Source organism: Anastrepha obliqua, chromosome 1 (genome assembly GCF_027943255.1).
Source record: "Anastrepha obliqua isolate idAnaObli1 chromosome 1, idAnaObli1_1.0, whole genome shotgun sequence".
Taxonomy (NCBI): Eukaryota; Metazoa; Arthropoda; class Insecta; order Diptera; family Tephritidae; genus Anastrepha; species Anastrepha obliqua.
In genome coordinates, this window is record NC_072892.1 from 183,080,331 (window position 1) to 183,096,327 (window position 15,997).

Genomic DNA, 15,997 nt, shown 5'->3' on the forward strand with positions numbered 1-15,997 from the left:
GTAACTATTACGATATTTAAATAATTCGATTGTTTTTTAATTGTGTGGAACTGTGGTTTTTGTTGTTCGTAATACTTATAATACATATCTATATGCCTCGTGTGCATTTTTGGAACTCAGAAATTTTCTTTAAAATTAATTAAATTTTTATTATATTTTTTCTACTACCTATACATACAGATCCCTGTGGCCAGTTACGCCCTAAGCGGTTCATTATAGACGCTCTGTTATATTCTATATTCAAATTATTTCATTTCATCGTAATATTCAAAAAATTTTCATTTATTTCAAATTAAATTCAGTCCCCCAATAGTCGATTCTACGTTACCGGCATATTCCGGATTAATATTCGGTCAAGTACTGTCACTTAAAAAACATGTATGTAGAACACTTAATGCTTTTACAGAAAAACAGAACCAGTAATTATAATAGTATTACATGGCGTGTAGCAATTTTAAAATGTATTTTTAATGAATTACCATACAACCACTCCCAGTTGAATAGAGTGCTACGAATGGTATTTATTTTTAGTTCTTAACTCAATTTTGCATATTTCAAATAAAACATAAGTAAAATTAGATTAAGTAGATTCTTACTAATACGCTAAGTTTTAAAAGGGCGTGAGGCGTCATAACGCTTAAATTCTGAAATCATTTCGCGCACGTTTGGAAAAGGAACCCCTTTGTTTGCTCAAATCTGTACAGTTTGAGCAATTAGCACTAGACAGAGTAACTTCCGATAAACTGCTTATTGTTGGAGTTTTAAGGCGGTTGACTACATTATTATATCTACTGTTTGATGAGACCGTGGATGAACGACCACGAACCGGACGTTGATGCATCTGATTCAACTCTTGTGAGCACCGCTTTTTATATGCTAAATATAATTTCAGTTTTTCAATTCTCTTGGTTTCGTATGCTAATTTCTCATTCAGATGGGCACTGATTCTCCTCATTCCATTAAATTTCTTAAACTCTTCTTGAATTTGAAGTGGAATTACATTAAGCCAGTAGTGAGCGTATAATGCATACTGCGATGTTTGGAATTGGAGTATTTTTTGAAATCTACGAAATGCTTTTTCTGGTGGTTCGAAATAAATCTCCATTGCTTTGGGCATATTAGCGTCGATTGTCCTGGCTTTGTAGGGCGCTTTGCATGCATGGCATGGACCCGTAGGCAAGCACAGCTGGCAGAAGATATGACTACATTTGGAAATGTAGAATTTATTTGAGTTCTCTATCGTTTTTCGCTTAAAGCATTTGTTGCAATACATTATAAGCATAATTTCATCTAATTGCAACTTTTCTGCTATTTTATAAAAATAACCGAGGAAAAACAAATCGCACTCCACAGGAAACAAATAAATACCCGTTGCAAGGTGAAGTAGTCATTTTGCGTATAATTATATATCAAGGCGAATTGAGTATGTAAAGGGTTTTCCAATAACAGGTGTTATTTTGAACAGCCCGCTATTTCGGTAGATGTCACTTTTGAAGCTGTAATTTTTGATATTTGACAAGAAGAAAACTACGCCATTAATAAAAATAACATGTATCGTACGCTTAAACAACGGATTGAAATTATTAAACTTCACTAGAAAAATGGTGAAACTTTGGCAGAGACGGTTCGTAAAACTCGAACATTTTTGGATCATCGTGCAGCACCTTGGCGGGCCGAAATACAGAAATTGGTGAAAAAATTCGAGCTGTTGGGACAAGTTAGTGAGGTGAAGACTAAAACCCGTGCACGTCGCTCAAGAACAGCCGAAAATATTGCTGTTTTAGCCGAAAGTGTTGAAGAAAACCCAGGTTTGTCCATTCCTCGACGTTGTTTGGAATTAGGCATTCCACAAACGTCTTTACATCGTATTTTGCATAAAGATTTGGGTCTTAAGGCTTATAAAGTCCAGTTAACACAAGAACTCAAGCCGGCCGTTCATCAACAACGTTGTATCTTTTCTGATTGGGTCGTTGAAATGTATGAAAATGATCCTGAATTCCATCGACGAATCATCTCGAGTGATGAGGCCCATTTCCACCTCGGTGGCTTCGTCAACAAGCAAAATTGTCGGATCTGGGGCTCAGAAAATCCAAGAGTTATTGTTGAAAAGCCTCTCTATCCCCAACGTGTGACTGCACCAAACAGGTTTATGGTCCGGCGGAGTCATTGGACATTACTTTTCCGAAAATGAAGCTGGAGCAACAGTTACGGCGAATGGATTGCGCTATCGGGAGATGATTAACGATTTTTTATGGTATTGATCTGGACAACGTTTACTTTCAACATGGCGGCGCTACGTGCCCCATAAGCAACGAAACCATTGATCTTTTAACAAAATAACACCTCTTATTGGAAAACCCTTTATCATTCTTGAGTAAATATGACATCTTTTACGCTGCCAGAATCTTAGAACATCAATTTCTAAATATTACTGGCACGGCGAATCCGCACAAGGTGACTTCGCTTACCCGCTGATTCGTTTTTCCTGCTATTCGCTGTTTTGAATGTCAGTCATCTGCCTTTTTGCTGTTACCATATTTGTTTGTTGACGTTCGCCAGAGAACGTTACCAGAGAACTTTAACGTATTTAACGTTCTCTGCGTACTTAACAACCAAGAATGATAGAGAAACAGATTACGCCTTCCGAATTCGCTGTGCCGTAAGAGCGGATGAATAAATAAGCAAAAGGAAGGGGAATTACTTGTTTGTGAAGAAGAAGAGTAGTCGAAAGCAAACTGCATTTGGAAGCTTTATATTAATTTGTGATTGCGCAATTTAACACACGACACTTCGTTTTCATTGATTTGATTAGTTTAAATCTCACTAATCTACCAAGCCATTTACTGAATTTTCACAAATATGTAATTTTTCCTACTTTTGCTTTGTTCGTTTGTTTTATATTGCGAACCTTCCTTAATAACTATCATTATTTCTAGATTTGGCTATTCGTTTCTTCTGGCGACTTTTGTCTCCCCTTGTTCCAAGGGGGATTTATTAAATTCGCATTGCCATCACCTGCAATAAATTCGCCTTGCCTTGTTCCGTCTCATTCGCTCGGGATTGCCACATTTGCCATTCGATTCGGGACAATGGATTATGATGGATTTAAAATATTTCTCACAATATGCTGGGGAAGTTTCTTGCTTCGTTACAATATAAATATTAATATATACCTGTTAATCTGTCGGCTTCCAAACTAAGTGAAAAACTTCATTTTTAGTGATGATGTATGCCAAGGTGAATTTAATATAATCCACCTTGATGTGTGCATTGCCGCCAAGATATATCAACACAAAAACAAATATATACGCTATTTTCCAAAACCTTTGTCACCATGTTGAATTCAAAAAAAGTTATACTTAAATCGTTTGGTAACAAAAAACCAGTAAGAATTTCCTATGGCCTTGTTAAGACGGATTTTGGAGATATTGTGCTAGGATTTCTGAAAGACTCGAATGACGCAGTTTGCTATTTACATTTTGCGGAAAGTTCCACTGATTGTACAGGCAAAGAAAATAAGGCAAGTAATTATGAGACACCACTTCAAAAACGTTGGCCGGACGCTTTGCTCTCGGAGGACTTGACTCAAGCGCAAATGATAGCCCATAAAATATTCAGTGATGAAGAGAGTACTATACATGTTTTGGTAGCTGGTACACCATTTCAAGAAGCTGTATGGGAAGAATTATTAAAAATACCTTCTGGACAGACTTGTACATATGGGGATATCGCTAAGCGGATTGGGAAACCGAAAGCTGTGCGCGCAGTGGGAACAGCAGTGGGTAGTAATGAAGTGTCGATAGTCATACCTTGTCATCGCGTAATTTCAAAAAATGGTGATATTAAGTACGGGGGCGGCAAAGCACGCAAAATTAGTTTACTGAATTATGAATGTAAAAAATAATTTCGAATGTTAAGCAAATATGTATATTTAATAAAATAGATTGTACAAGAATTTTATAAAATAAAATGTTGCGAAACAATAAGCATTTGTAGATATTATCAATGATTTTATAAATTTTTAGGTAGCATAAATAACTTGGTGTGTCACTACCGTCCGGGAGTACGTACGTTCGAATCTGCATATATGAACAGTTGCTCTTCGGCTGGCAATGGCAAGCTTCTGAGTGTATTTGTGCCACGAAAAAGATCCTCATGAAAAATATCTGCCGTTCGGCGTCGGCTTAAAACTGTAGGTCCCTCCATTTGCGAAACAAAACCAAGAGCCACACCGCAAGTAGGAGGAGGAGCTCGGCGAAACACCTAAAAAGAGTATAAACGCAGACAGGCCATAAACAACATTCATCGGGAGACCCTTACCACCATCCTAAGCTCCCGACCCCCGAATGCCGTTATCGGAGTCCAACCACCACCAATTGCAGACGAAGAGCTCCGGCTTCCCCGAGCGTCCCGCGTAACCTTGGCACATTACGTTCTGGATACTGTAGCAGGTTAAACTCCTACTTATCCAGAATCGACCCCGACATACTAAATGTGTCCGGCATGTGAAGGCACTTCGCACGACACTAACCACCTTTTCACATGCCCCATCAAACCCACTCATCTAACACCCCTCTCCCTCTGTACCCAACCCGTCGAAACAGCCAGTTTCCTGGGTCTACCGTTAGATGAGCTAGGCGAAGACGACCGGTGATTACACTACACTGACAGGGCAAAGATACTGCTACAACAATAGCAACAACAACAAGTATAAACGCAAATTATCTATATAAATATAAAAATATATGTATGTATGTATATTACTAATACGGAAGCTTTCGGATAGTTCTGGTTTTGGAACATCGGATGCTATGCCGGAAATAAATCATCTTGATAAAGGATCGATGCCAAAAATGTGCAGAGATTTAGTCCATCATCTTAATAAAACATACTTTCTATTATATAAAAGCATAAATATCGTATATTGCCCTTCTTTTTATGTTGTTCTTATTGAAAATATCAGAAACCTTGATCATTTGAACGAAAATATCTTTAAATTTTATTTCAAGTATTTTATTCCATGTAAATGCATTTGGAAAATTTTAATCTATATGTTGCATATATGTATTGTATTGTATTTCTATTAATATGTATGTATGTATCTAATATGACAGTACATGCTACGTGAGTTTCTCAAATTATTAACAACATACATATGTATGCATAAATGTCAACGAGAAAATATGTGCATTTAAGGTGTGCGATGAAAAATCCAAATTTTTTTGCAATATTTTTGCATTAAGCATGCACAATGAGCATGAAAAATTACAGTTGATTTGAAATTTAGTCATTTTTCAATTGTCATTCCGAAAAACAGTTTCACATAAAAAAACTCCACACGTAAGGTCGGCTATTTTAAAACTCCCCAAAATTAAAAACAACTGTTTAAATTGGAATATGATTGTATTTCGTATATAAACTCAGATACTCTGGCAAGGGGGGTTTTTTGATCGCACACAATATATGCATACATATGCACATCTGAACTCATGCAGTGGAAAATCATGGCGTAATATGACTCATCCTGATCGGCGGATGCAAGTCTATTAACTTTAGAGCAGAGCAAATTGAACTCGCAATCAACTCAAACTTTCTTAAAATATGTAATTATAAAACTATATTTTTAACGTTCGGGATTGTTTCTCCGTGCAAATGCATTTAACATCCATTTCATATTTAAGCTTGCTTTGCTATTTGCTCTCCCCAGTAATCGTTTGCAAACTTGGCAAACAAATTCCCCCAGTAGCTTGAATACGTAGTTAAATACATTCTGTTTAGGATTTTAGATTTAATATATTTTAGAGTGATTATATATTGCTTAGAACTAGCCTGAGACTAAATTAACTATCCAGTAACTCTGTTATAAGCCGTTGGGAAAAGAGGAATTATTTTAAAATAAAAAAATATTTATAAACATAAGCGTATAAATCACAAAATCTATTCCATTAAAGCCATTTAATAAAACTTAATTAAATCATTTCGAAATGTTTTGCTAATATCTTGAATTTCTCATATTTTAAAGGCATTAACAAAAATTGCACTCTTTTTGTTAGGAGCCAATCACATATATGTATATAATATTAGTCCAACGATTTATAACAGTCACCGTACTAAAAATGAGGCAAAATATTAAACAATTCAAGCCTTTTAACGACTACTTTTAGGCTCATTGATCAGTTCTAGCGGTACCACTGCCGATAAACGTGTTGTATACGTTCATAAATTCGTTAAGTCCTACAATTTATGAAAACGTTGAACATCTACGGAAGCTGGTCCCTTCATGTACCCATTCCGTTCTCAGTCAACAGCAAGACAAATTCATGACTTACGAGATGCCCACACGTTAGTGTTTCATATGAGAATTTTTCTGTAAAGGCTTACAATTTATGATAGCGTTCAACATCGGATGTTCGGAAGCTGACTTTGCATGTGCACATTTCGTCCTTGGTCAACTGTACGAGACATGCACGACATACGAGATGTTTACACGTTAGTATTTCATATGAGAATTCTTCTGCTTTGCAGCTTATACAAGTAGCAGCTTTCACAGCCGCGGGCGGACATGTGTAGCGAGTAACATTTTTTAATGCTTCTTGTATGGCATGATCGATGCCCGTCGCGATTGTGGTGGACGACGCTGTTGATGAGACCGCTGCACCTGCCATTGAAAATGGTGCTGACTTTGAGGAAAATGATAATGAAGTACTAGATAATGTTTGTGTTGCTGTGGAGGTAAGTAGTGGTGCTTCCGAGCGATATGTTGTAGAGTCACTAAGTCTAGGCCGCTTTGGTGGAAGCGTGGGTGATGACAATGTAGCTGTTGCCGAAGCTTGAGAAGATGACTTGTAAAACGCCTCTGATAGAGACGAGTAAGTTCCAACGGTTGAGCTGTGACGTTGATATAGGCTTGCAAACTGCGATGCGTGTCGATTTTTACTACGTCGTACAAAGGAACTACCTAGTGAACGTGGCACTGTTTTGAAGTGTTCGGAATTGTCCATAAGGAACTTTTCTATGCGTGCCTTAAGGGCGAGGTTGAGAATTGCTTTACGATGTGAGGTAAATTCAAGGCCTGTAAATGGATCCGATGGCAAGCGGCCCCATTTCGCCTCCACTTCTGAATGTTTGTCGATCGTGGATTGGTCTACAATTTTTCCAGACGGAAGCACGGTAGGGAAAATCTAGAAATAAGCCTATTTTTATTCATGTCACAAAGATAATTATTAGGGTAAATATATACCATTAGTTCCCACGTGATTTCATCAAGGAACTCTTCTGGGATTTTCAATGTGGAATACTCATTTAGTTCTGGCACATTACGTGATGGTGAACGCTGTCCACGGTCTGGAGCTGTGCGAAAACCATGCGGATGAACAATTTCACTCCATACGGTTTTAACAAGTTCACGATCTGCTTTCTCCAACGTTCGTGAAGGTAGTCCCCACACTTCTATTTTACGCAGAACTGGTGGGCTTCGCTTAGTGGCACAAATTATGACCTTCAGACTGCTAGCGTTGCAAAGTAAACGGTGTGCGGTCTTAAAGAAAAACGCTTTTACGCTTTGCGCTTGAGTAGCAGCACTTTCCGCATTACTTCGAGAATTGTAATCACTTTGATAGCAAAAAGTCACAGAGTCAACACCCTCAGCAAGGTCACGAGCATAAGCAACTCGTTCCCAAATGCCCTCGAACTTGCCGTGCAGTTCGAAACTAGTCGAGCGTAGAGCACCATTACTATTCCACAACTTGATCACCTTCACTTCTACAGCTTTTGGGAAATCAAAAATGATTTCAACGGGCGGCTTGGTGACGGCATATGCCATGAAGCCGCGAGACAGCTGCTCTGCATCATCTGCGATTAAGTTATTCGCAGTGTAACCATCTTCGCATAGTGCATCGCACTCTACCGAGGGTTTTAACTTTGAATTTAGAAAATTAATTAGGCTCATTTAGTACAATTTAGGAGTTATGCAAAAACTTTTTCACAAACGCTGCGATTTTTCTCACGTAATTAGTCTTATGTATGCTAAAAAATGGCGTCGATGACTGCCGTCACTAAACTGTTTCACTTCAACGAACGTTGCTAATTTTGCCTCGCGCGTCTCTCTGAGCAATTACGCACAAATTCACTTTTATCAAAATTAATAAAAAAAAAACCCAAAAAACACAAATTTCTTGTAAGGAAGGAAATAATGCAAACAATTTATTGGTCCACACACAACGCTGTTTATTGAATTGGTATTTTTGGATGTCGTTGCGCTTGATATATTAACTTGTCAGGTGCTATTTCTGACATATGATAGCTTTATCTATGAAATTCACCAATTACGAGGAATGACAACTAACATGTGGTCTCCGCCAGTTATTTCTCATGGCGTTCAGTGTATACTAATATACTTTGAAACATTGGCAGCAATTCGAATCTATACAAGTTGACTTCGGTAGAGCAGCTGATTTGCTTTTATCGTGCGATTTAGTAATGTGAATATCAAAGTCTTCTCCTTCTTTATTGGTGCCTTGATTGTCTGTTAAGTTAGGTAGTGCAGGCTGACCTGTATAAAGATCTCACTTATTGGTTGTTTGTTAATATAACGCATGGAATTTCGACATTAAAAAGAGCACAAACCGTTATTGCTTAGTCTCCTTGAATTTACTTATATTATAATCCGCGCAAAATGAGTCCAATACTAAGAAATATTTCCCCTTGTAAATGGCAATAACCACTCAGACTGATTTATTGCGATTTTTAAAGTTGTTATGAGAAAGCGGGGACGGAAAATACATTTACTATTTTTGTTATTTGGTTTACATTTTTTCTTTTCGTGTGTATTATAAATATATACTACCCAGAGTAATTTGGGAAGGCATCAGTGATTATATGAATGGTGAGAATAAGAAAACTGGAACGCACTTAAATATGTTGCAAAATTCGTACCAGAAACTAGTGGATCTTGTGCTAGTTCCTAATGAAGACACCAATGCATTTACAATGCAAGCCATATGTACGTCCGTCCATCATTACTCTTAGCCTTATTTCCAGTGAAGAGTCCATACAATTGTATTCTTTTTTGTATAAGCAATTTTCTGTCATCATTGTTCCCTGAAAATTATGTTATTATATTATAATTTAATATTCAAACTAAAATTAAATGGAGCAAAACCACTCAGAATTAGCTGCAAACAATCCCGAAGTTCCTGGCATAAAAAAGAAAACCGTCCACACGGAACAGAAAAAACCTAATTGCCTCTCAAATTGGAGATTCACCAATCCTAGCCATCAAAAAGTATTTTCAGTCCGACATACTCATAAGTATAGAGCTATAGAAATTTTGACTCTTGAAACTCACCTCAATAATGTCACAATTTTAGGCAAACTTTAATTTAAAAAAAACGTAAACATTTATTGGCCTAATATATGGATTAAGTCAGCATTGTTTTGATGTTTTCGGCTATTAAGATATTCTTTGTCTCTAAATAATACACAACACACTACATTAATATTTTAAAGAATAATTTATTTTGAAGACAATGATTTTGTTCTTATTTCCATAGTTTAACCTTCCGTCATAAAAATCTGTTTATTTGACAAAAATTTATCAGTTACAAAAGATAGTCGTAAATTAAGGTTGAAAATAAAAAGTTAAAACAGTCAACCGAAAATAGTTTACAAAAAATGAAAGAATCCAATAAAAATTCAATTTGTTGTAAATATAATGATCAGGAAAACTAATTAATTAGAGGTACAATAAAAATATGAAACTCAAACAATCCTTTTATTGCGCTTGTTTAAGGTCTCTTCGGATAGAGTATTTTCGTCCTCTGGACATACGATAGTTTTTTTTGTTTCAGTTCGTCAACTAGATCCATATCAGTAAACCAGTTATCGCCTGTTATATTGCGTCCAGTGCCAAAAAGAGGCTCAGACATTCTCAAAACTACGTTATTGCTAATAGAAAAGGACCCCTCTGGTTGCCTTCCAGCATAGATTTCCATGTTGTATATAATTAATTTTCGCGTCGACGAGAGCAAAACACTTGATGCCATATTTATTTGGCTTAGATGGTATATACTGCCTAAAGGAACAGTTTCCACGTAAACCGGGTAGCATTTCGTCTATAGTCATATTTTCCTCAGGAATGTAACTATCTTGGCAACTTCTTATGAATTTCTCGAAAATGTCTCGAATTGGAGCGAGCCGATCCAGTTCTTTTCTTTCCTCTTTTGTACTTCGGTCATCAAAACGAAGGCACCGCATAAGTGTCTTGAATAGCTTAAAATTCATGACAAGGCCAAATCTTTCATTCCCATCATCGTCTATTCCCCAAAGTTCTTCCAGATATTGACGATTCCCCTGTATGCTCCTGCAAGATATAATAACCCAATAAAAGCTCGTATTTCTATACGGTCAGTGGTCTCAATGTATTGGTTGGTGTATGTTACTATTATCTTTAATATTTTGTCGTTAAAATATTATTCCATATATCAACAGCAGTACTAGCATTTCTTGCATTCCCTTTTACTCCAGGTAAGTGAGTAATTATGTTGTGAGGTCCTCTGCGTGCACTTCGCAGAGGTGGATTTTGATTCCACTTACTGATCTTATCTTTTCCTAGAAAAAAATGTATGTCTCCAGAATTTTCATCATCTAGGTCGGTCTCATCATCCTGCTCTGCCTCGGAATTTTCACCTCGTTCTTCTACCTCGTCATCTGAAGCAACATCGCTTTCCTCCCCAAATTCGTCTTCCATTGTGGGATCGTCGTCATCAGCCACAAGCAAATTTATAAGTTCTTCCATGTCTTTGGACTCATTTCAATTGAAGTATCGACGAGACATTTCTATCAAGAATATAAAACAAATTAAAACATAAAACCTTTGTAACGAGTTTGGGCGCAATGTGCCCTGCAGGCCACATCAATAAATCAGGTTATTTTCAACTAATTATTAAATGTTAATAAATTATTTAGTATTAAAATGGGGCAGTAGTTAATTGAAATCAGTAATTTTGAAAATACTTACTTTAAAAAATGTGATGAGTTAGGGCGCAATGAGCTTGTCTGATCAAACTGCGTATAACTTCACTTTGGGAAGGGAAAACACAAACTGAGTTGATTTGATATAAAGAGCACACCATAAGAAGCAGCTATTGAGCAAAAGAGTAGTAAACGGTAAAAAATAATAGAGTGAGACAAAAAAATGTGTGAGCTGTGCCTCACAAATCGGGTGCGCCCGACGGAGGGTTAAATACCAGGTTTAAATTTTCATATCCATCAGAAGCATCCAAACGTCATCGGCATCAACGTTGTCAAGATTAAAACAACATGAAATATAAACACATACATACATCTTCATATTTGTATCTTCTTAAAATACATACTTTAAAGAATTCATAAACTAAAACCAAAATTCAACCGGATTTAATATTTACCATAGCGGAATTCGATGAAGCATTATTAAAATTACTTTTCAAATTTTCTTTCGATTTTGTGCTACAATTTTTGAAATCAAAATTTTGTTTCTAGTTTGACAACAAATAAACGGAATGCCCTTCAAAATCAGATTGATCGTTTTATTTCCCATGAAAAAATCAAAATATTCCTTTCGAATATAAAAGGGATACAAATTCTAAACCACCAGAAAATAGTGAAAATAACGAGAACAACACTAATACTCATTTTGAAGAGATAAATCTAGAGTTGCAAGTATTAAAAGAAGATTTACTGGAACAAGTAAAGAACGATCAAGACAGTCTCGCGAGATGTACACAACGTCCAAAACGTGTTGACGGATTTAAACTGGCTGTGGAAAAATTGAAAGACGATTTGCATGAGCTTACTTTGCTTTTGTGAAGTAGTCAATGGTTAGCTTATTAAGATGGCAATGAAGTTTTCCATATAAACACATTTCTTATTTCTGATTCGGTTAAATATAAACTTGTTTTCTTATAACAAAAATGAAAAACTCAAAGGATGCTCTAATATTTATGCGGGCGAATCGGCTTCTCAGGGTCAAACAAACGTGGATCCTTCAAAAAGTCCATCTCTTTGTGATACGTTGGCATCAGAGCGCAGTTTTGTGCTCGGATAATAGCTTTTTCTACTTGCTCCTGCTTCTGTTTACATAAGCCAGTAATGTGTCTTCCGTAAATACGCCCCGTGTATGGAGATTGAAACTGAGACAGCAACTTCACATTTTTGTAGTTTGGTACTATATCATGTTTGCACAGAATGCACAGTCGTCGGTCTTTCTCGAATGGATTGGGGATATCAATTGGTTCATCAGTACTTTCCGCGGGAGTACTGAAATGTCGGCGATTTGGTGTGACGGCCAAAAGTGGGGTTACGCTCAACCGAGTGTTGACAACAGCTGGAAACGACAGTAATGTAAAACGGAATATTGACCTTTATAAAAGTTAATTTAGAATTTACCACTGCGTATTGCAATTCTGGCAATTTGAAACATTCTCCTTTGATTTAGTGAAATCGTCTACACACAGATACCTAAATGCTGTGTGACCGAAGAAAAATTGTTTAATTCCTTAATGTATAAATCAGCTGTTTGAGATCAGCGTTGCCAAATGTGGTAATTTTCTTACTAGTAAGATTACATAAATACCCAACCTATTACAACCAGATGGCGCGATAAATGCGAGTGGTTGGAATACTGACTGAGAAGTTAGCACTGCATTACCTGCAACACTTGAGAAGAGAAAGCCAACTAACCGGCGAATTAATTTTGAGCTGAGAACGTAAATTGCAAAATGTTTGAAGATGAAATCATTTAACGATATATGAAATATTAAACCTAACTACTAATAACGGCAGATTTTCAGTGTGTTAAATCATAAAATCATTTCTTACATGATTGGATTTGGAATTGTGAGAAATCATTAGGTGAAATAATTAACACTTAAACAATTCGAAAGTGACAGTCAAGGATGGTCAACGCGAAATTGAGCTTTGTTAATATAAACCGATTCCGAGTGCATCTTTATTCGAAAGTTGTCTTCTGAATCGCCAATTATAGCTGATTTATCAGTACAGACCAGTAACTTGGCATGCCTAGGTGGTTCGCTGACAGAAACATTCCTCAAGATAATTGGATCATAAAAAGTTCGCCTCAAAAAATTATGGTTTCTCCACTGTATGACATGTTGCAATTGCTGGGACCATTACTTGGCTGCAGATATTGACTTGGATAAACGGTTATTTGGGAAAGTATAGACCAAGAAATGCGATAAGTTTCCTCATTCCCTAAGCTACCGAACCAGAAGTAAGGTGTGGCATAAAGTAAGTGAAGCGATCTGTGAAAATATTTTATTGAATTCTGATTTTTGAAACAAAATACCACGAATTGTGAACATTGTTTCAGTTCATATAAGTCTTGCATGCTAATTTGCCTGAGTACAAATGGGTACAAATTGGGAATTTCCGCATGAAAATTTTACTGTATATTCTTAAGGTTCTATACGTTCGAAATATCGAAAAAACAATGCAACGATTTTTTGAAATTTCAACACCAGGCCCCCTTAAGGTCACTGGGTCACTTTTTTCTTCGACAGCATGGGACAGTGCGCCAACCTAAATCCCATCAATCTTCTCCATTTTATAAAGGGCTCTGACTGACTGTAGATATCTTCGTGTTGGAGGTCTCATAACGGCATCAAAACGGCGCTTTAGTTCTACTTGGGAAGTTCCAGAGTGGTACTTCAATCATTTCACCTACGTGCCTTCCCTACGCCCTATACGTAGTGCCCGGAGGCGGTAGTAAGTGGTCTTACCGAAGTTAGGCGGTAGTAAGTGGTCTTATAAATTTTCAGCCATCAATCTTGTGTCGCCATTGCTTGAAGTAGTGGAGTCTTGCTGTAAGTTGTATGGACTGCCACAGTTTACACTATCAAACCAGGGTTTTAGTACTGTCTCTAGAATCTCGATGGATGCAACAGAATTCACTCGAAATCTTTGGGTAAAGAAGTGCAGTGGTATGTCCTTTGTTGGAACTTGACTGAGAGGAGCTAGAGATGCTGGACAATAGGAACAACGCCCGAAAATACTACCACAAAGCTCGGCAGCTTACAGAAGGTTTCAAGATCGGGACGTTTTCCTGTACGAACAAAGATGGTGATCTGCTGACTGACATCCAGAGTATAGTTAAATTATGGAGGGAACACCTCTTGAACCTTGTAAATCGTGACAGCTGCGCACGTCACAGAGAATGTGAAGATCCCGATACCCCAAACGTTGACGACGGAACTGTCGTTCCGCTACCCGATCATGACGAGGTGAGAATAGCGATAACGCGGCTAAAGAACAACAAAGCCGAGGCAGCTAACGGGCTGATGGCTGAGCTATTCAAACATGGCGGCCAGGAGCTGGTAAGGTGCATACATCAGCTTCCATGCAAAATTGGTCGGATGAAAGCATGCCTGCCGATTGGAATTTAAGTGTGCTCTGCCCAATCCATAAGAAGGGTGATCCTGCAATCTGTGCCAATTATTAGTTAGTTTTCTAAATATCGCCTATAAGGTTCTGGCGAGCGTATTGTGTGAAAGACTCAAGCCGACCATCAATCAACCATCTTAACGTATGGCGCAGAAGCTTGGACGATGACAACATCCGATGAAACGTCGTTTGGAGTATTTGAGAGAAAGATTCTGCGTAAGATTTTTGGACCTTTGCACGTTGGCGACGGCGAATATCGCAGGCGATGGAACGATGAGCTGTATGAGCTTTACGACGACATAGACATAGCGCAGCGAATAAAGATCCACGGCTACGATGGCGGCTGAGTATTGGCTCTGAAAGTATTCGATGCAGTACTAGCTGGTGGTAACAGAGGAAGAGGAAGACCTTCTCCACGTTGGAAAGATCAGGTGGAGCAGGACTTGGTTTTAGTTCAGCCAACTGTCCAACTAGTGCCGGTTGGCACGACTTCAACCAGTGAAATTCTTGCAAACATCTTTGAGTAAAGCGACAATGAAGTGGGGCGCGACAATGAATGGTAAGGCATTTATGTATATCCGTATGAGTAGTGCATTATTAGTATATCATCTAGGTTAAGTACATACATACATACGAGTATTTGCACCGTACTCATGAAATTTCCATATGAATTTTCTAAATATTGATGTTTGTGTTAAAAGTTGTGAGCAAATAAATGAGTTTACATTGAGTTTATTCGAAATCGCGTTAAGTTTCTTATTACGGCTAACTTATCACTGTTTGCTATTTTGACAAAACTGGTGATAAGCAGGCGCCCCAATATGTTTTCTATCGCCATATAAGCACAAGCACACGTCCTCAATTCAGCACTTCCCACTTGAATTAAATTTAATGCAACCGGCAATAAATTTTCATGCCCTACAAATTGCATACACCCCACATCCCTCCATCGCCCTCTTTCTTCCTTTTTCTCCCTTTTTTGCTTTGTTATCTGTTTTTTGTCTATTTCGAAATATTCGCGAGAAAATTTTCAATTTTTCGCTATTCTTTTTTCTTGCTGCACGTGGGCGCGATATGCAAATTTACATTAACCCTATACACCTCGTAAAAAATGATGTTTATTAAGGCATTTCACCCATCCACTACACCTCCAAAGAAGCAACATCGATTGGGGTGCTCAAGCCTTTGGCCTATCAATGGCCTCATCAGCCAGGTCTCTGGTGTATCGAAAGTGACACAATTTGTTTGCAATGAAATTTATATGCTGTTATTCCCCGCTTTGTGATTATGCATATGCACACATGTATCTGTGCTGAAAATGAAAAAGTGCTTATGTCGGAATTTGACGTTTTACTAGAGAGAACTTTTTATTCATATAAATTCGATTGCCCCTCATAACTAGAAACCCTTTTCCTTAAAAAAATATGCTTTTTACATTTTAATATGTAAATTATTAAATATATATTGCAATATTTTAGAAAATAAAACTTAAATATACTTAGTCCTGCCATAAGTTCTGTTCCAAGTTAAGTCCGTTACAGTAGTTTTTTTAATGAAG

At 37.4% G+C, this 15,997-nt stretch overlaps 4 protein-coding genes across 4 annotated transcripts; 1 reads left to right on the forward strand and 3 right to left on the reverse strand.

The window, feature by feature from the left end:
• Positions 1-135: 135 nt before the first annotated feature.
• Positions 136-1,342, reverse strand: LOC129235599 (RING finger protein narya-like). Its single transcript, XM_054869521.1, has one exon. It carries the CDS (start codon positions 1,280-1,282, stop codon positions 638-640), a length of 645 nt encoding a protein of 214 aa, XP_054725496.1. The 5' UTR covers positions 1,283-1,342; the 3' UTR covers positions 136-637.
• A 1,702-nt stretch (positions 1,343-3,044) lies between these two features.
• LOC129235601 (methylated-DNA--protein-cysteine methyltransferase, inducible) lies at positions 3,045-3,986 on the forward strand. The gene has a single exon (XM_054869522.1). The coding sequence runs from the start codon at positions 3,335-3,337 to the stop codon at positions 3,902-3,904; it is 570 nt and encodes a 189-aa protein (XP_054725497.1). The 5' UTR covers positions 3,045-3,334; the 3' UTR covers positions 3,905-3,986.
• Positions 3,987-5,774: 1,788 nt separating this feature from the next.
• On the reverse strand, positions 5,775-8,327 carry LOC129243517 (RING finger protein 37). Its single transcript, XM_054880588.1, has 2 exons — positions 7,241-8,327; positions 5,775-7,181 (listed from the first exon to the last, which is right to left on the reverse strand). Exons 1-2 carry the CDS (start codon positions 7,946-7,948, stop codon positions 6,378-6,380), a joined length of 1,512 nt encoding a protein of 503 aa, XP_054736563.1. The 5' UTR covers positions 7,949-8,327; the 3' UTR covers positions 5,775-6,377.
• Positions 8,328-11,825: 3,498 nt separating this feature from the next.
• LOC129243523 (28S ribosomal protein S18c, mitochondrial) lies at positions 11,826-12,556 on the reverse strand. Its single transcript, XM_054880600.1, has 2 exons — positions 12,427-12,556; positions 11,826-12,364 (listed from the first exon to the last, which is right to left on the reverse strand). Exons 1-2 carry the CDS (start codon positions 12,458-12,460, stop codon positions 11,973-11,975), a joined length of 426 nt encoding a protein of 141 aa, XP_054736575.1. The 5' UTR covers positions 12,461-12,556; the 3' UTR covers positions 11,826-11,972.
• Positions 12,557-15,997: the final 3,441 nt, after the last annotated feature.

Coding starts and splice junctions, on each gene's coding strand:
- LOC129235599 (XM_054869521.1), bottom strand. CDS start 1,282: ATGCTTATAATGTATTGCAACAAATGCTTTAAGCGAAAAACGATAGAG.
- LOC129235601 (XM_054869522.1), top strand. CDS start 3,335: ATGTTGAATTCAAAAAAAGTTATACTTAAATCGTTTGGTAACAAAAAA.
- LOC129243517 (XM_054880588.1), bottom strand. CDS start 7,948: ATGAGCCTAATTAATTTTCTAAATTCAAAGTTAAAACCCTCGGTAGAG. Junction 7,182..7,240: donor AAATCACGTGGGAACTAATG/GTATATATTTAC, acceptor GCTTATTTCTAG/ATTTTCCCTACCGTGCTTCC.
- LOC129243523 (XM_054880600.1), bottom strand. CDS start 12,460: ATGTTTCAAATTGCCAGAATTGCAATACGCAGTG. Junction 12,365..12,426: donor CAGAATTGCAATACGCAGTG/GTAAATTCTAAA, acceptor TGTCGTTTCCAG/CTGTTGTCAACACTCGGTTG.